Raw genomic sequence first — 19,049 nt, forward strand, 5'->3', positions numbered from 1 at the left:
GAGCGGTAAGGATGGGAATAATGGGCCTTTACTTACCTTGCTGGCCTCAAACTTGTCCCCAGGCTGGTGGTAGTCAAACCCTGGATTGCCATTGGAGGTAGATATCTTCAGGGGTGGCAGAGGCGGGTTATAGCTGGGGCCCTTTGGGGGCTTCTCAGAGCCCACAGGGACAGAGGAGTAGGGCCTGGGGCTGGCCTGGGGCGCCCTAGCAGGCTGGGGCCGCATCACAGCCACGCTCCTCTCCTTCCGCTGGTACTCGATGGGCGACTGCAGTGCTGCGGAACAAGAGTGGACGGTTACTTAGAGCTTTTGGAGGCTTCTTAGGGACAGGCTCCGTGACAGGCATCATGGGGAGACCCTGCCCTTGTTGTTAAGGAACTTGTACTCTACTGTGAGAATAAGAAACCTACCTGAATAATGAAAATATGCATACAAAGCCCAAATGGTTGCCATATGTAAGGTGCAAAGCGTTGTGCAAAAGAAGGGAGAGAGGGCTCTGTAGTATGTGTGTGCATGGGGTGTATAAGTATACAGGTGGTAGCAATAAAGACCATGCAGACTCTGCAGGAAGGAAGCAAGTGTGAAGTGTGTCTGGGAAACAAGATGGAGTCAGGTCACCAGGAGGACAGGGCCATGCATCTCCAGTGGGAAAAGAGGAGATGAGGTGGGTAGGGGAGGCTGGAGGAGCCATGTGAGAGATCCAGAAATCCGAGTCTGGATTTAATCCTGAAGATCATGAAAAGTGACTGGACCTAATGAACCTGAATGACATCAAGCAGCGGTTGGGAGGAGAGACTGCTACCCAGAGTGCGTCAGTGGGAATGCGGACGGATGCGGTGAAGCAAGTGCTCTGGAGGCAGACTTGGCTCTGACCAGCCTCTGTGGGAAAAGGAGCCAAGCATGGAGAGTTTGCTCGGGTTTGGAGACTGGAAAAGTGGTTGTCAAGGAGCAAAGATGTGAGCTTTGTTTTACTGAGTTGACGATAACAAAGTCCCAAGGTCTGAGTCCTAAACAGCCAGGCAAAACCATACCAGTCAGATTCTGTAATCACGGCTTCAAGGGCTGGCCTCATTGTGTGGGTTTTATCAGTATTCACTGAAACAATTACTTAAGTGGGTTAACAGCTGGGGCCCAGAGAACTTTCAATTATAAAGATATTTCTGTAGTGATAGGTATGAACTCCAAGAGGACGTGACATAGGTCACACTTCCTTTCTATTTGAGGTCTCAGGAGGGAGAGATGGGCTCTGAGATGCCCGCACGTGTCTCTGAGTAAGTTGGCCCTGGCCCATCATTACATCTCTTGAGTGTGTCAGAGCTCAGCCTCTCTCCCTGGAGAGTGTGCTGCAGGCATAAAATATTGAGGTATTGATAGTCTAGTTTAGTAACAGCGTCATGGTTCACTAAAATTAGGAGGGAGGTCTCGGAGCCACGAACCAGTCTGAATCATTGACGGTGCTCCAACAAAGGCAGTTCTAAGCTTTAAGCAGACCGCAGAGAGCTGTGAAGCAGGCCTTGTCAAACGGACCTGCTGAGGCAATGCCTGTCTCATGGACCGCAGGCCTTCACTGATTGATTATACACAGTAACTGCACTCAAACCTTTGAGACTGTGTCCTTCCGCCAGCCTCAATCTGCATAGCTTAGGTCGCAGCATCAGGAACGCTGTGCGTGGCCTGACAGGGTTGTTTCCACCTGACAGATGCAGTGTCTTATGCTTGACCCTGTTTCTTTCTTTGCTTTGTTTGGTAGGGAGCCCATATGTAAATGTGTATTCTACCACGGGCTACTATACTTCAGTTTCATGGGTAAGACCCTGATTTTAAGTTATATAGTTCTGGGTTTAATTAAGTCCTTGTTTCTGCGACTTTGGACACGTTTCTTGACCTCTCTGAGCCTCTTTTTCCTCACCTTAAAAATGCATGACAACACTACTTGTCTTTCCATGTTGATGTGGGAATTAAACGGGACAGTACACGTGAGATGCCTCTCGCGGTGCCCGGCCACAGAGGACAGACACTGGCACTGCCATTCCAGTTATTTCTGGTTTCAACTTCTTGATCCACTTTATTTTTCTTTTGTCCTGAATGGATGAACTTAGAAGCCTCATCCCAGCTTAGAGTCTATCAGAAATTCCTGATACAGTGAAATTTAATAAATGTATTTGACATGTGCACACACTTTTGTATGAAGCTGTTTTGTCAACATAAGTATTAATTCAAAGTTGTACACTCAGACACCATAAATTTTATACAACTTTCATTACTGTCCCTCAGGGCTGGGCTGGTGTTTCATTTTAGACTTTTTAGAATGAGAAAAAACCCTAGAGATCACTTTATTTATTTATTTTTTCTCAAACTATTCTGCAGTTGGGGAACCAGTGTGAAACTGCTTTGAAGTTTCATGTCCTATCTTAAAAAGTCATGGCATTCTGTTATATATTTCTTTTTATTTGTTTTAAGATAAACACAGGGTGTTAGATCTCCTATCATGGAAGAGATGACTTATCCAGGCTTTCATACTCTTGGTGGAGGAAGGGGCATTTGAACTGATCCGCCAAATTCCCAGTTGTCTCTAGTTAACACAAGAGAACCTTTGAGAGTAGCAGCCATCAGCCACCAAAGGGGAAGACACATGTCCTTGTCAGCCCCTACGAGGAAGAGGGTGTGCCCATCTCAGACGTTTGCCTCGATTATTACCAGCTGGAAATGGTGGCCACAAGACATACATCCCATATGTAGGCTGTTATCAGGGAATATCCCTTCCTTTGAAAAGATAGGGCTTCTTTACAACACTTCATCTGTTCCACTTGCATATTCAGGTTCAGAAAAGTTCTAAACAAAGTGTTTTTGGAAACTACAAAGTTGAACTTCACATAAAACATGATCTGGGCTTACAACACACCATGAACCCAGACCCAAGGAATTTCAGAGGTGTGGGGTTCCACATAATTGCGCTGCTAGAAGCTAGGCCCAGTACCCACCATTTAAGAAGTCTCTCTGTGTTTCTAAGACTTGATTGATGTCCTGCACCCAGGCCTGCTGGATGTCAGCGTTGGCGGCTTGCAGAATGACCCTCTCTGAAGTTTCCCTGTTCATGAGCGCAAACTTGCAGGGGTCATTGTCCACGTTCTCCTCCAGGACCAAGTAATTCATCTGGGAGACACCAAGTCAATCCTTTTCATATTTAAATACTTTAATAAGAATCAAGAACATATTACAGTTCCTCCCAGTTTTTATTTCAGGAGATGTTTCCAAACTTTTGCCCTGGATCTAACAGCTAAATACTTTGGTCTCTGTCTTTGAGTGAATGACACGACCTTGGAGAGCCCACGGGCCCGAGACAGGGCCTGGCACTCAGCCTGTCACTTCTCACAGATATCCATCCTTCATCCCTGAAGGTTATTAGGTTGAAGGGCCTTCAATGTTCAGGACCTTACTCACTCCTCTGTCTTAGGGAAGTGGCGCCCCCAGATTTGGCTCTTCCTTGTCCCTACTCATCCCCACTGGATCCTCACCTTGATGCTCCTTTTGAACATGTAGCCTGGGGTAAGAGATCCCTTCCTGAGCAGTTCACTGAAGATGACAATTTGCTCAAAGAGGAACACACGCCTCTCCTTGGTCCGGGACTGCATGCCTGCATCCAGCTCAATCACATAGAACGTGTCCTGCTGCAGCAGCTTCCCCTGAGCAGTCAGGGTGCCCTGACGGAGAAAAGGGCTAGGGTGAGGTAAGTGAAAAACGGGGAGATGACCACAGCCCTCTGGGGACATGGACAGCAGACCTGATACCAAAATCCTCGGATCTAATAAGAGACCAAATAAGGACACACCCATTCATCTAGGGCAGGCACAAGGGCCCTGCAGGGAAAGGGTAAGAAGCAGGTCCAGGAAAACTCCTGATGGAAGGTAAAATTATTAGCTAGAAAGATATTCAGAAATGACCTGAATATTCTTGTTTTATTAGAAGGAGAACAGAAAATAAGTGATGTGTGGAGCTAGAAGTGGCCTTTCTGCCCTTGGAGCTCTGAGAAGCGTGCCTGCCCGGCTCCCTTGCAGCATGGCACAAGGACCTGGAGTCCTCCAGTGACCATGAACCTGGAGCCAACTATGGCCAAGAAAATCATGTAGGCAGGACCACAAATAATCTGATAAATTGGGGCCTTCTTTTCTCCTATTATTTTAAAATGGAGGAAATTCTTCTGAGGTCTCAGTCTCTTGCTACAGATCAACATGTACAGTTGGGTTATTGTAGCTAGGTGCCCATATTTTATAAGCTAGTAGATATTTGGGGGCCCTGTGATCCCTCTTAAAATGCCTCCAACTACCAGGCCACATGACACACAGCCTGGTGGAGCCTATTTGGTTTGCAAGTTTCTGACCAGATTTTCAGAGACATCTTCACATCTTCAAAGAAAATATGGCTCAACCTTGCAAGTCTTCACAGATGCTATCGAAGAGCCTTGCTTTTCCTACTGTTCTACAAAAAGAAGCAGCCGACATCTGAGTCAGCAGCCAGAGGGCTTCCTCTGAATCATACTCTCTCAGGTGACAACTTGACCCTGCCATGCAAATTTGGGCCATCCTTTTCACATGGTGCCCCATTCCAAATGTTACCCCAGCACATGGGTCACTTTTCTTTCATGCTCCCGAGAAACACCTTACCTCTGCTTGGATCATACTTCTGTCAAGGTCAGCAGCCAAACAGGCTTATCTCTACCCTGGTCCAAAGTTAATATTAAGCCAGTGACCAGCTAGCCAGGAAAGCTCTAAAAACTCTATTAATATTACATAAGACCCTGACCCATGAGGTACAGCCCTGCCAATGCTGAAGGGAAAGCTAGAAGATTTAAACTTGGGGAGGGACTCTAAGTGAAGGGGCTACTTTCTCCATGGCCCAAAGCCAAGAGCTTTAGAAGGAACAGAAATACGTTCAGGGTCCTTCCCGATTAGCTGAAGGAATACAAAGTAGATTCTCTTGGGCTTGATGAAAAAAAGGAGATGGTGGTACTTGATTTAAAAGAAAAAACAATTAAACAACCTAGTATGTGGTCTCTTGTGGGCACACACACATATGTACAACACAGTTCCTGTGAATTGAATTAGGCAGCAAATCAGATGCTGTTCCTCTTGTCAGTGTTGAGTTTCTCCAGAGGCCAAGAGAAAATCAAGCCAGACTCCTACTCAGAAAACATGGGGACATCAAGGTTTAAGAGCAAAAGCAGTTACCTGTGTTGTTCAGAATAGCCTCAGACCTGGCATAAATCTAATGGAAGAAGTACAAAACTTCACCTCGTAAGACTCAAATGCCATATAAGAATTCAGAATATGTTTCGGCTGTGTAACCCTCCTTACTCTCCTGCCTCAGGTCTGCTGTCGGGGGCTGGGAACCTACAAAAAAAAGGCCCTTGACCTACTCCCTGGTCCCAGTAAAGCAGTGGAATCAGACAGGGCCATCAAGATGGGCCGGAAGGGCAAGGAGGACAAAAGAATTTGCTTCAAGAAAACCATGAATCCAACACAAGAACCCAAACCTGAATACAGCATCTCTTAAATTTACTTATGGAGCAGGCTGTCTCATATTTATTCTAGTCTACTTCTTTTAATTTACCCAGAAGAAAGAGGTCTATTACTTTCTTAATGATGTCGACTTTTAGAAATCCCTTTTCTCCAAAACGGAATAATAAAATCTTCAGTTGTAGGACTACCAGGAAACAGGACGGAAGACTCACATCTTTCTCTACGGGGCTCAACAACAACTGCGTACCAGCCAATACCCATGTCAGTTCAAATTTTATGATGCTGATGTTTGGACAGGTTATGTTTCATTACTATATGAGATTTGGATATAAACTAATGACAACCACTTACTAAGTTTAAATCAGAAAAATCAATTTGTTCTTTAAAGTTTCATTGTTGTGGGTTGAATCATAACCCCCTGCAAGTCATACGTTGAAATCTTAACACTGGCACTTCTGAATGTGACCTTTTTGGGGAACAGGGTCCTCACAAAATTAAAGTGAGGCCACTGCAGTGATCCTACTTGAGTATGACTGGTGTCCTCATGAAAGGGGGAAATCTGCATCCAGAGGAAAGGTGAGGAGAGTATGCAGGAAGAACGCCACGTGAGCAGAAGATGCCATTTATCAGCCAAGGAGAGCGACTTAACAGACCCTTTGCTCACAACTCTCAGAAGGAACCACTATGCCTTCTCCTTGATTCTGGACTTCTAGCTTCTACAGATGTGAGATGACAAATGTCTGTTGTTTTAGCCTCCCAGTCTGTGGTGCTTTGTTATGGCAGCCCTAGTGAACTAATACACTGACGGAAACCAAAATCCCAGGGACATCTAGCTGTTTCTCCTATAATTTGATTCCCCTCTTCAAAGAAGAGAACAACGCTCATTTAACTAAAAAGCCCCCCACTATAGAGGCCTGCTTGTCAGAAGCACCCTCTCAAAGAAGCGTGGTGCTTTCCCTCTGGTTCTGTTTCCGACACACAGTCCCACTCTGCCACCATAGCTGGTGCTTCTCAGGCAAGAAAGAAGGGGAAGACGTCACTGCCAGGTCCACAGTTATAAAGAATTGGGTCTTGCTCGCCCCATCACTGCTCTGGCTGACTGCTCTGTAAGTTGTCTGATTGCCCTGTCACTTGATACCCTACGCAGATGAGCTTTCTAGGCCTGTGAACCAGAGCAGCCAGGCACAAAGCAGTAGACGGTGCACGAGGAGGCAGAGGAGGCAGGCACAAGACTTCAAAGGGAAGCCACAGTGGCCTGGGCTCCTGCTGCCCAGAGGGGAGAGAGTTCGGAGCACTCTTCGGGGCTCACCTCAAAGCCCTGCAGGCGTCCCAGATTCATCATATCATTGCAGCGTTTTGGAACAAGGCACATTAACTCCACGGCTTTCTGTGGGAAACAACAAAAGCAGCTCAGGAGCGGAAATAGGAAGCTCGGGGCAGTTTCGTGCTGGAAAGCAGGGGCCCCCTGGTAGTTCCTGATTCTAGGAGAGGACACTGGTCCCTGCTGCCCACGCTCGGAGGGCCGGGGGATCGTCTGCTCTAGGTGGGGGTGTTGGTCATCGGTGCAGGGGCTTCACACGTGGGGACGATGCTACCCAGCCCATCTTTTTTCTACCTTCCCACTTTCGATTATCAAGTCCCTTCCCTTCTTGTATGTTCTTTCTTCTCTCTGTTGCTTCCCAGCTGCCCGAGCAACAGCTTAGCCTGGCTTGTGAAACACTAGAGTTTTTAACCTAAAATAACCTGCCAGAATGGTCTGTAGCCTCTCTGGCTTAAAACAATCCCCACGGTGACATTGTCTCAAAGGACCTCACTTAAGGAATAATCCCTGGGGGTGGGGGAGGGAGTGAAAATAGAACACTTTATATGTTAGACTCAAACAGTACCTAGATTGATGGATAAAATTACACATTGAAACACCCAGTCTCAGAATGATGTTAGAGGGTTCACATATCATGCTTTCCCGCCACATGTCACCGGTAGCCACAAGGAGAACACCTGAGGGGCTAAGCTCTGATGTGGCCCAGGGCAGAACCCTTGCGTTCTAGACAAACACCGTGTGCATTAGTACTCGCTGCCCCTCATCCCGCTCAACACCTTTGGAGGGCTCTGACCGTCTTAGAGGGGTCGGTCAGCCCGGACCCTAGGTCAGCCGGAGACAACCTTTCCCCTTTGGAGACAGACACCCAATAACCGCCCCTAGACAGCGTTACAAAGCAGAAAACGCTCACCTGGACATCTGAGCACTCCAACCCCGCCTTCTCGCTGTATCGCAGGAAGTCCTAGCACGTCGGGGAAGCAGGGCAGGGCGTGGGAAGGGTGAAGTCGGTTAGGAAAATGGAGCACTAGAAAAAACCTAGCATCCTATAAACGGCGGCAACACCCAGAAGGCTTTCCTTCCCAACAGAGACGGCGATGCTCTGCATTGCTGAGACACGAAGTCATGAGCCAGAATGCACATATATCACAGAGGAAAACCCCAGACAGTCAGAGATTCAAAACGGTGGGAAATGGGAGGGACGAAGGGAAGCAGGGGAGAGAGAACATGTGACTGGAGAAGAAAAGAGGACTGTGGGAAGAAGGGACGGGGGAAAGGGAAGTGGAATAGCTCTTTCCTTTACCTCCTGTTTCTGTTAGAAAAATCAAATTAAAACCATTAAAAAGAGTGAAATATGATCAAATTCTAGATATTACTCATCTAAGATTTCTAGGGCCTTTCCTCTCCTTTCTGCTTGTATCTCACTCTGATTGGATGCTTATTCTTTTTCACTTTTTGTGACAAAGTAAGACAATGAGTTAACCAGCCTTAAAGTCAGGAACAGGAGCTATACAATTTACTTGAGGGCAAAGCTGACATGAGTAACCCAGAGACGAGACAGAAGCCCACAGGGGTCCCCCCAAGCCCACGGGAATGGTGCGGGGAAGACAGAACCTCCGGGCGACCTGTTTGCTAACTCAGGCCCTGACCCCGGCTCACAGCTCTCTTACCTTCAGGAGCAACTGATATTTTGTTATTCTCTGAATGGGCTTGATGAGGAAGTCACTAAGCGTCAGCCTTTGATTTATCTCCTGTTTCACCTCCTGGAACACAAGGGAATTGTGTTAGAAAAGAAGGAGCCAAAGAACTGGGGTGCTCTGGATCGGGGTTCAGGGCTTCAAACGAGACAGGTCTTCATGTTTGCCAATGAAGTTTTAGAATATTCAAACCACGTGAATGATAGAACTGCCTACAGAACTGCTACTGTGTTATTAGTAACACAGAGCACACATTATCACCTTCTGTGGGTCAATCACATTCGTATGCTGTGTCCTGGCCCCAAGTCCTGGGGGACAAGCAGGAATGGGTATTCTGTTCTCTCCACCCCTCCAGGGCCAAGTCAGGGGTGACGGGCTTCTCCTGGGACATGACAGCCCGGGGGCCCTCAACTCTTTCTACAAACACCCCACCGAGGGCTCTTTCCAAGTGAGGGTTGTCTCTCCTCTGGCCACACACAGTCACAGGCTGGGGCGGAACAAACACTGAGGTGCTGGGCAGAACCTCTGGGCGCGGAAGCAGAGAGTATGAGGGGGCTGCAAGCACCTCCACAAGGGGGAGGGTCCTCAGCAAGCAGTGTCCAGGGCTGGTGAGGACAAGTGTGGGCCCTGGCGCCACGTAGGGAGGACCGCAGCTTCTCAAGCAGTCTGTATCACTGTGGGGGATTCTAAAAGCAGGCTTGGCCATCTCGGCTCCTCTCAACGGACTCCTGAGAATTTAGCTAAGGAGCTAATGGCTGTGTGGAGGCAGCCATCCCCATCCTGAAGGGGCCACCTGTGCATGGATGTTGGCTGGTGCTTCTGAATGTGGCCGCCTCGGCCTGAGTCTCTCCCCCGACCCCAGTTCAGCAAAGCCCGAGCAGCTTACTTCAAAGTAGGCGTCGTACTCAGCGACGATGTACTCCGAGCGCGGCTTGTTCTGGCAGTACCACACGTAGATGTGCAGCTTCCGCTCCTGCGAGGCAGAGGGCAGCCGCTCAGACCCCTCGTGCCCGCGCGGAGCCTCGGGGTCTGCACAGCAACAGGAGGCCGGTGCGGTCCCCACCTTGAGGGTGCACCGAGGCCGTTGCATACCAAGGACAGAAGAGTAAAGGGAGGAGCAAGAGCCCACCATCCGAACGGCCATGGAAGTTAACCACAACTCAGAGAAGGGTGAAAATGAATGGCAGGGGAGACAGGAAATCAAACACGCGTGTAAGTGAGCCTGGTGGCAGGGGAGGGGAAGGAGGCGCAGGAAACACTCACGTGTTTAATGAAGAGCTGTGCCAATTTGTCCTGCTCCTGGATGCATTTTTCCAGTTCAGCCAGGAAAAAACTAAAAGGAGGGAGGGGATAAAGAAAAGGGAGCCACATTCTTCAGCACTGTATCACTTCTCAGGGCTGAGATAAATGACTGAAGACTCTCCCCGAACCCTAGCCCTAAGGTCAGAGGCAGGGGGAGGGGGACAGGAGGGTCCCGGAGCCCTAGGCCGGCCCGATCCTCAGAATGATGTCGTACTTACTCCTTATGCCAATCATAAATCTGGTGAATATTTCCAAACACAATTTTGTCCTTTCCTCGCATGTCCTCAGGGACGCCCTTTTCTTCTATTCTCTTCATGAAGCCCTACGGGGCAGAGGCAATGATGAGCTGAGCGTCCTCACAGGAAAGCTTTCTGGGGTGAGCACAACACGTAGCCTGTGCAGGCTCCCACGCTCTGCATGAGTCCGAGGGCAGGTGCTTCCGCGGTTTTTCACTATTCAGCCAGGACTATACCCTTGTGCTGAGTGATACACATTTTTGTAAATTTCTGGCTCTTGGCCCTGGGTGGGTAGCTCAGTCAGTTAGAGCATCATCCCCATACACTGAGGTCGTGGGTTCGATCCCCGGTCAGGGCACAAAGAAGGATCAACCAATGGATGCAAAAGTAAGAGGAACAACAAATGAATGTTTCTTTTTCTCTCTCCCCCCCTCCCTCTTCCTCTGTAAAAAAATCAGTCAATGAATTTCTGGGTCTCTTTCTTTGTCTCCAGTCCCCTTACGAAATCAGAACAAAGAAGACATCACTTGCCCTCCCTCCCTTTTCCCAACCTGTTACATGTCTTTGAAGACTCAGAACCAGACACATCTGGCCTAGAAATAAGTCTTAATATGTTAATGCTTTAGACTCTGTAAAATGCTGTCACGTATGATCTCATTTCAGCTTTGAGGTTGCCCAGGCGGCACTCATCCCCCCCACCTGACAGACGAGAAAGCTGAGACGCGGGGAGTCCCGTGACCTGCCTTACAGTCGCACCGCTGAGGTCGACGGCCCCGATCGCAGCCTCCAGACTGCCAGGCCCTCTGCTCCTGGGCCGGACTCTGTGTGGAGGCTGCTGTGCCCCTGCCTGCCCCATCCTTCCTCGGAGAGGAGGATAACCTTCCATACATTAGAATTCAGGGCCTCTGTATGCCAGGTTGGTTGTTTACCCACGGTTCAGGATAAACACATACAAACCCTACGTCCGCGGATTTCATTGGATGGGGACTTGTAGGTCCAGTGTGAGGAACCGGAATGCACTTTAGGTATCAGACACTCAATTTTTAGAATTCACATTCTTTTGTTTAAGATGTTTAGTAATAGGGCTCTAAGTTATCTAAATTATCCATTTACTTCCTTAGATTTTCTTATCCAAGTGTCTAAATCCCACTAAAGTAAACCCCTCTGGAGAATGAGCTTTTTTATTTACTGCCAAGTTGACTCTGAACTCTGGGGCTGTCAGTCTTGCCTTATTGATGGTTTTTAATTTGTCTTCTTCTTGGAATTTGTGTTCACAACATTGTCCTTAAAATCTGAGGAAACACATAAGCCCCAAGCTTTCACTAAGAGTGACCTGCTTAGTGCAGGTCATGGTGGCTCACAGCTCTGGTGACTGTTATGTCCATGAGGTTAAACACCAATGAAAACCTCAGACAGGAACTTCATCACCTAAAACAGGGCGAATGTCCTCAGCCCTAAACAAGAGACTGCAACATTTGGGGTCCCACCTCCCACTAAATCTCGTACAAAAAGAAAAAAAAGACAACCTTACCTACATATTCTAATTAATCTAGTAACATTTTTTAGTTTCATTTCTGTAAATACCCAGAGACAGTAAACTACATACTCTCACGGTAAAACACCTTGGCCCCGCTAGGGTCCCATATGCCCCTGGTCGGGTGACCCCTGAGCCACCAACTCACCTCCACCACAATGCCCAGATCCTTGACGTAGTCTTTCTCAGTCTGCACCAGCTCATTCAGGACGAACCTGAGCAGGAGAAGAACAATGAGGGGTCCTCTTCACTGTGAAGCAAGCAATCTCCACACTTCAGTTCACAGGAAAGTTACTCTGCGGCCTCTGTGACCAGACCACCCAGAAGCCCACGCCTGGCACCCCTGGGGACCGTGCTCACTGGCGCCCGCCCCGCGAGAGGCCCGCACGGAACAGCGGAGGGCACCAAGGCGGAGGAGGGGCTTCCCAGGTGGGACACGGCAGTCAGAGGAAGAACGCCACTCACAGCCCAGCATACTTCGTCCTGTTCTTTATGCTCTGCCTCCCCCACCTGTAGCTGAACAATTGTAGATGCACAGGGCAGAAGGAACGACAACACTCTGACAAAACTGAGTTATGAAAGCTTGAGGCCCAGGGATCAACATGATACTTTTCCTCCTTCATTTCAGCTCCTTCTTCATTTGACAAGAGGAGAAAGATATTTGTTTGATGACAAACCTCTGAGGCCTCAGAAATATTTTTTAACTTAATTTATTTATCTTTAGAAGGGAAGGGAAGGAGAGAAGGAGAGAAATATCAATGTATGGTTGCTTCTGGTGCATCCCCTGCTGGGAACCGGCCTGCAACCCAGGCGTGTGCCCTAATGGGGAATCGAACCGCAATCTTTTGGTTCGCAGGCCTGTGCTCAATCCACTGAGCTACACCAGCCAGGGCCATGAGGCCTCAGAGATACTGACATCAATGAGGCTTTTGAGATATAGAGACTGCAGTTCTTCAGTAGGTATCCACAGTCACTGGCCTGCAGAATCCCCAGGCGAGGCAGACAAGACTGACTGCAGACATTCCGAAATAACCACTTGCAATGCACGGCCTCCCTAAGCAGCACCAGATGTGGGATCTAACAGCTCCAAGGACGTGCACTTTCTTGGTTTCTTCCCTGTTAATGATTTCCTCCTCTTGGAGCACTCACCTTGTGCCAGGTGCTTCACAGGTTTTCTCATGCTTACAACAAGCTGGGGATTGCAAACCCCATCACGTGTGGATGAAAACACTTGGGTGGCACTGCCCAAGAGGACAAAGTGAGTAGCAGGGCTGAGATTTGAACCGCTTTGTATAGGAGCTCAAAGAGTCAGCTCTTTCACTGTCGCCCGCTGCCTGGGACAGCACTCAGACTGGCTCTCTGGGGTCCCCGAGGCACCAAACCCAAACACTTCCCTTTCTGTCCCAGCAGTAGGACAGTAGAGAGCAGGACACAAAGCACTGCGGGCCCTGCACTGGCACCGGCTCGGTGCTTCGCACTGGGCTGGAGTCTGACCTGTACTATCCACATTTAAGAGTTTTTCCTAGAGCCACACAACTGCATTTTGGGCCCAAGTAGCAGAAAGAATAAAGTTTTGAGATATGAAAGAGGGGCCCCAGCAAAAGGGTTGAACCCAGGAAGCAACTCATCTGACATTCTTGATCTATACAGCACAGAGAAGCCACCAAGTCCTGGGGTCTGGGGCCTTTGGGCGATGAGGAGGAAGCCAGGGGAACACACGCCTCTTTATCGGCACGTCCAGCAACGCCAACCAGCTCCCTCTCTCTAGAACCGCATGTGTTGTAGGCCACAGGAAGGAACTGGCAAGGCCAAATAAAAGCATTTAAATATAGCTCTAGCACAGCCCAAGTTACTGCTTGGAAGAATGTGGTGAAAAGAAAACCCATAGGGAAGTCAGAGTGGGAATTTGGGGTTGGAAGGGCGCTCTGACGAAGATGAAGTCCAGCTCTTTGTCTCCAGGCGATACTTTTGTCCTAAACTGTCTGCCGAGCCACCGAGGGCTGTCTTGGGAAGGGGAGTGGCCTGAGGCTGCTAGTGGACCTGGCGTCTAATCCCTTGAAGGGGGCTCTCTAACCCCCTCTAGTTCTCCCCACGCTTGCTGGAACCCTTGCCCTTTGCGTCCTGCACACATGCGCACCAGGGTCCATGGACTCTGGGGACGCCACTTACATCCTGCCTCGCAGGGCCTTGGCTTTCTGCTCTTCTTCCAGGTTTCTAGCAGGTGTGGGCGGCGCCATCCCCTCACTCAGGCAGCCTGCTGGGTCTTTCAGGCTCCCCCGGAATGAGCCTCCTTCTAGGCTCTGAAAGGGAAGAGTAAACAGCCTTAGGGAAGGATGCACTGAAAAGTCCTCGGGAAGGCCCCTTGTTCCCGGCACCCTGCACCCCGCCCCAGCCACAAGCAAGTAGGAAAATACACAGCCAAGCTGTTCTCACTGAACCTCAGCGAGAGCTGCAGGAGACCAGAGACTCCCACCTTCCCGCAGCAGGGAGCCCAGAGTGGCGGCCTCCCCAGGCAGTCAGGGTGTGCCTGGCGACATGTGCTGCCTGCCAATTTCCCAAACATCAGATGGGATGGAAATTGTCAAAGTCATTTATCTCCAGGTAAGAGCTCCAGAGGTGAAGCCAAACATGGCCGTTCTAACCAAACAAGCAGTGAGAAAAGAGAGTCGGAGACAGGAATGTCAAATGCAAATGACCGGGCAGGGTAGTGATGTGGAAACTAGTTAGTTTAAAATCACGTTTGTTTAATCAGCTTCGATGTTTTTGGAGGAAGTCAATAGATTTCACCTTTTCTAAAAGCATCTTTGCTAAGGCTATTTGCCAAGGGCTTCCTTCCATTTATTAATCTCTTTCATTTGTTTTTAATTTAGTTGCTATGGGACTGAGAAACATTGAAAGGGATTAATATGGTGCTCTAGAAAGAGCAAAATGTAAAGGATTCTAATCCCGAGCTACTAGTGACTGGATTATCTCTAGTGAGACAGCTGAAGTCATTACATGCTTCAGTTTTCCTCCATTTGCAAATCAGAACACTCCTTTCTACAGCTTTCGAAGGAATAAAAGTACCAGGGAAGGGAGCTCACACCGTGACACCTAGCATTTCATTCTGCAAGTTGGCAGAGCCGTGTGGGTGAACAGTGAGACTGAAGAGCGAGTCAATGTGGGCAACTGTAAGACAAATGTGGGAAATGGCTCCAAACCCTCCGTACAAGATGCCTGTCTCCAACAGCCACTGTTGCCAAAAGGAAAGGCTTCACTTCACTAGTCTTTGAAAACATCAGCCCTAAGGTTGAAGTCACAAAGATTGAAAAGCGTCCCAAAGGGCAGATCAGTTGCTTAGAGTATGACCCTAACTTGCCAAAGTTGCAAGTTTGATTCCCAATCAGGGCACACACAAAAAGCAACCAATGAACACACAAATAAGTGGAACAACACATTGATGTCTATCTTTACAAAAAAAAAAAAAGTGTCCAAAAAGGTAGGAGGAACAAAAGTCTTCATTCAGCCTGGTCTTAAACAACATGTGCTTGGAGTCTCTGTCATGAACTCCCTCAACTGCTGTATTTCAACAGAGGCCAAACAGAGGTAGAAAAGGTCCAGAAAAATGAAATGAAAGGCAAAGAGGGGGCCCAAAGGGCCACCACATGAGAACAGGTGGAGAATATTAAGACTTGAAGCAGAAAAACTTAACGCTGAAGAGAGGTGTCAACCTTTTCCCCGCACTCCCCAATCAATGTCCAAATGAACAGAATGTGCTAAGGGCCAAACAGGAATTTGTTAGCAACAGTGGAAACTAGAGTGAAGAAATCAGGGTTTTTAAGCTTGAGAAAGAGAATTTCTTTTAATTTGATGGGAAGGTATTTTATAGAACAAGTAATCAACCATGGACTCTGTTATCCTGAGAAGCAGCAGAGTCTAAAAATATAAAAAGGTCAGGAAGAGTTTAGCTAAATTTAATGGTTCAGAATCTGTAACCAGTTATTAAGGAAATGAGTGTCTGGTGCTGAGGCTTGACAAGCCACTGGCCAGGCAGTCTTTTCAGTGACATGTGACATGTCCCCTGGTGCCACCACCAGAGACAAGCTCCCCAGGCAGATGCACTCAGAGAGTGATCGATCTGATTACATGCTTTTCACTTCTCTCCCGTCCTGTTACAGTCTGTTCTGCAGCCTGCTGGCGCGCAGGATGCTGGCTGCAAGGCCTGGGAAACGAGCTTGTATCTCTGCCTACGAAGCTCTCCTGTGGAACATCCAGCTTGGCGTGGTCCACTCTCAACTGTTCTGCAGAATGAAGGACATCTGAGGTGTCCAAAATGTTATGCAGAAAAATATGTTCCATCTCGTCCTGCCCAAGTGATCTCTGGGATGGAGCTGAGAAGGGCAGAAGCTGTGCAAGAGGAAGAAGAGGGAAGCAAAAGGTTTGGCTCAGCTGTACGCTGGGCAACCTGCCTCAGATAATGGCGTTGGCTGTAAATACTTATACTAATTCAACTGAGGACTTAGCTATCTGTGCTACAGTTGGGTCCCACTCAAGGGCCACTGGGGGTGACCTTCAGTTGCTGGTGCTGCTCCAGGGGTGGGGGGCTGCTGTGTGCTGTGCTGTGCACTGCCACGGGGAGAACGGCCCTGCCAGGGCTCAGGTCACAACAGCCTCAGCAGACAAAGGAAAAGGTGTACAAAGGAGGGAGGAACAGAAGTTGCACAATGGGTGCTCCTAGAGTTGGTCCAAGGTCAGGGAACAGAAATGCAAATAGAATTCAAAAAAGCAGATTAAGTGTGGAGGAAGGCTGTCCCCACGTTAAAAATGAACACATTTCCTGTGTGCTGGGTCTTGGATCACATACCCATAAAACGCCCTTCCTCTGGGCTCCTGGGAGCACCCTCGACACACCCCCTGCACAGCATTTGTGCACAGTATTGTGAATGATCGTTTGTTCGGCGCCGAAGCACACGGGTGTCTACATGCTGAATATCTGCAAAGTGCCGGAGAAACAAAGACGAATGACACAGGGTTCCCTGCCCCCCCATAATCTCAGCTACAGTGGGTGCTCTTCCAGACAGAAGAGGGGCCGCGAAGGATGAAAAAGCAGCCGGCAGCTCTGTGGTGGGGTGGAGAGGAAAGGGGAAGGCTTAATGAAGGAGGCGCCTTGAACTGAGTATTGAGAAATGAAAAAGGTTTGGGTGGGTATACCCATGGGAGCACAGTCCAGAGCAGCACTGTGAGTAAAGGATCAGGTTGTGAGACTACACAGGGCAGCCTGGGAAGCCGCAAGCTGCCTGGTACAGGCAGGAGGTGGGGGTGGAGGGGTGGCAGATTACTGGGTTACGTGAGTTGGGGGTGGGTCAGGACTAGGGAAAGAGGTGAGGAATGGAATAAGTAAGCCTGGAGAAGTACGCGGGGGTCGGACTGTAAGGAGCCTTGTGGGTAGCGTTAAGAAGGACAGACTTCACCTTCTAAGGCCAGTGACAGAATTTGGGGCAGGGAAGCAATGTCACTGAATCTAAGTTTTAGAAAGATTGGTCTTAATGTTCCTTTTCATGACTTGGGAAGATGTCTGATATGATACCAAAGGAAAACAGGCCTTAAATTTTATATGCTCTATGATTATAGTATTTAAAAGAGTCTAGAAGGAAATACATCTAAATTTCAACACTGAATATGTCTAGATGATGATAAGTGATATAATTTGTTTATACTCGTCATTTTTCCAATTTTTCTTAAACGAACATCTGTTGCTTTCATTAGTCAAAAAGAACCGTCATGGTTTTTTTTTAAAAAAAGGAAAGAAGATCAAGTTCCCTCTGGCAGTCATGTAGAGAGACTGACTGAACTGAGAGAAAATGGCCGCCACAGTCCAGGTGGGAGAGGATCTGAGCGCTGGCCCTGGACTACAAGTGCCATTAAGGAAGGTTTTGTGCTTGATCCCAGAGCTGGCACAGAGTAGGACCCCAAGAATGTACTGAATACGCCACGGAACTCTCGCGGAGAGGTCAAAGCTCATCTGATGGAGGAGGAGGCCAGGCGCTGGTCCAGCTCTACCCACCACACCAGCTTCCAGCTGCCCCACGCTCTTGTACAGACCTGTGCAGTGTGCCAGGTATTAGACCCTCTGTCCTTCCCAGGCAAGTCGTGGGCGAGGTTAGGGAAAGCAAGTATAGAGTAGAAAAACCGAAGTCCAGTTTTTCCAGGCAAATGACATTCAGGTTTGTGACTTTGGGTTAAGTTTTTTTTGTGGAAACCTAAACTTTAAAAAAATTTTTTTTTATATTTAGAGAGAGGGAAAGGGAGGGAGAAAGAGAAGGAGAGAAACATCAATGTGCAGTTGTCTCTTGCACACTCCCAACTGGGGACCGGCCTGCAACCCAGGCATGTGCCCCGACTGGGAATTGAACTGGCGACCCCTTGGTTCGCAGGCTGGCACTCAATCCACTGAGCCACACCAGCCAGGGCTAAACTCTTCTATTTCAACAAGCTCAGTAGCATTTTCCATAGAGGGATGTCAGAGGAACCCAGTTCCTGAAAACATACACCTTCATAATGGACACAAGGGGCCAGTGTATCTTCCCATCTGGACTCTGGACCTCTGCTCACTCTACCTTGCCACTGACAAAGCAAGTCAGTTCATCTAAAGGAGAGCAAAGCACGCACAGGAATGCAGCCTGGTCCTACCCAGGTAACGTGGCCCGCCGTGACTGACCAGGGCAGGCCTAGGATGCTGAATGCTCTCAAAACAGAAGTCCCAAGGTAGGTAGTCTTGCTGAAGCAGGTGACACATTCCCAGGAAGCCCAGCCACAGGCAGACTGAACAAAAGCTCAGTCCTGGCCAGCGCCTTCCCTACAGGCAGAGGATTATCAGCTAAGGGTCCACTGGTGCCATCCTGAGCCCAGTGAACTGTTGTGATGCTGCCTGAGGACCCTCCTCAGGGAGGAGGCTTTCTCTCTGGAGGCTCAGCCCTTCTTCTCAGGCAGGTGGGGGAATCTTGGGACTGTTTAGAGGAATGAAACCAAGTCATACAGATTTTGAAGCTACCACCCAGCAACATTCACCCAACTACCAATACCCTGGTTGACAAATACTGTGTCCCTGGGCCCCAGCACATGGCTACAGAAGATAAAGTATGACCACATTTCCTTTCCCTGCCCTTCATAGTACTTGTGAGTTGGCTAAGAGCTAATGTTTGTAGGATGCTCGCGGTACCAGTTTACCAAGCACATTCACACCTCACTCAACAGTCTTTGCCTTAACTCTCTTGAGATTAGATTTGGGTGGCCAGAACCAGCATTGTTGATAATTGAGATAAAACTGAAGCCCAAGCAGCCCAAGTAACTTGCTGAGGGCTACACAGAAAGTAGCAGAGGCAGGACCAAAACCTAGGTCTTCTGATTTCTTATGTACTCACCACCACCTCCAGTCCACATGTCTAGAAAAAGCTTTATTAAAAGTCA

General features: G+C 48.6%; 1 protein-coding gene across 8 annotated transcripts in view; it reads right to left on the reverse strand.

Moving 5' to 3' along the window:
* The window catches only part of LOC128625729 (kalirin-like), a 109,541-nt gene that overhangs the window by 41,043 nt on the left and 49,449 nt on the right, over positions 1-19,049 (reverse strand). For all 8 annotated transcript variants that reach the window (XM_053672929.1, XM_053672930.1, XM_053672928.1 and 5 more), the window contains 11 exons: positions 13,773-13,903; positions 11,752-11,818; positions 10,052-10,155; positions 9,795-9,864; positions 9,418-9,504; positions 8,505-8,597; positions 7,748-7,798; positions 6,826-6,903; positions 3,516-3,701; positions 2,982-3,153; positions 37-275 (listed from right to left, as the gene is read on the reverse strand). In XM_053672929.1, coding sequence (XP_053528904.1) covers positions 37-275; positions 2,982-3,153; positions 3,516-3,701; positions 6,826-6,903; positions 7,748-7,798; positions 8,505-8,597; positions 9,418-9,504; positions 9,795-9,864; positions 10,052-10,155; positions 11,752-11,818; positions 13,773-13,903 — 1,278 coding nt within the window. The remainder of the gene's footprint in view (positions 1-36; positions 276-2,981; positions 3,154-3,515; positions 3,702-6,825; positions 6,904-7,747; positions 7,799-8,504; positions 8,598-9,417; positions 9,505-9,794; positions 9,865-10,051; positions 10,156-11,751; positions 11,819-13,772; positions 13,904-19,049) is intronic.

The sequence above is a fragment of the Artibeus jamaicensis genome, unplaced genomic scaffold (assembly GCF_021234435.1).
Source record: "Artibeus jamaicensis isolate MK-2021 breed Jamaican fruit bat unplaced genomic scaffold, CSHL_Jam_final contig_793, whole genome shotgun sequence".
Classification (NCBI taxonomy): domain Eukaryota; kingdom Metazoa; phylum Chordata; class Mammalia; order Chiroptera; family Phyllostomidae; genus Artibeus; species Artibeus jamaicensis.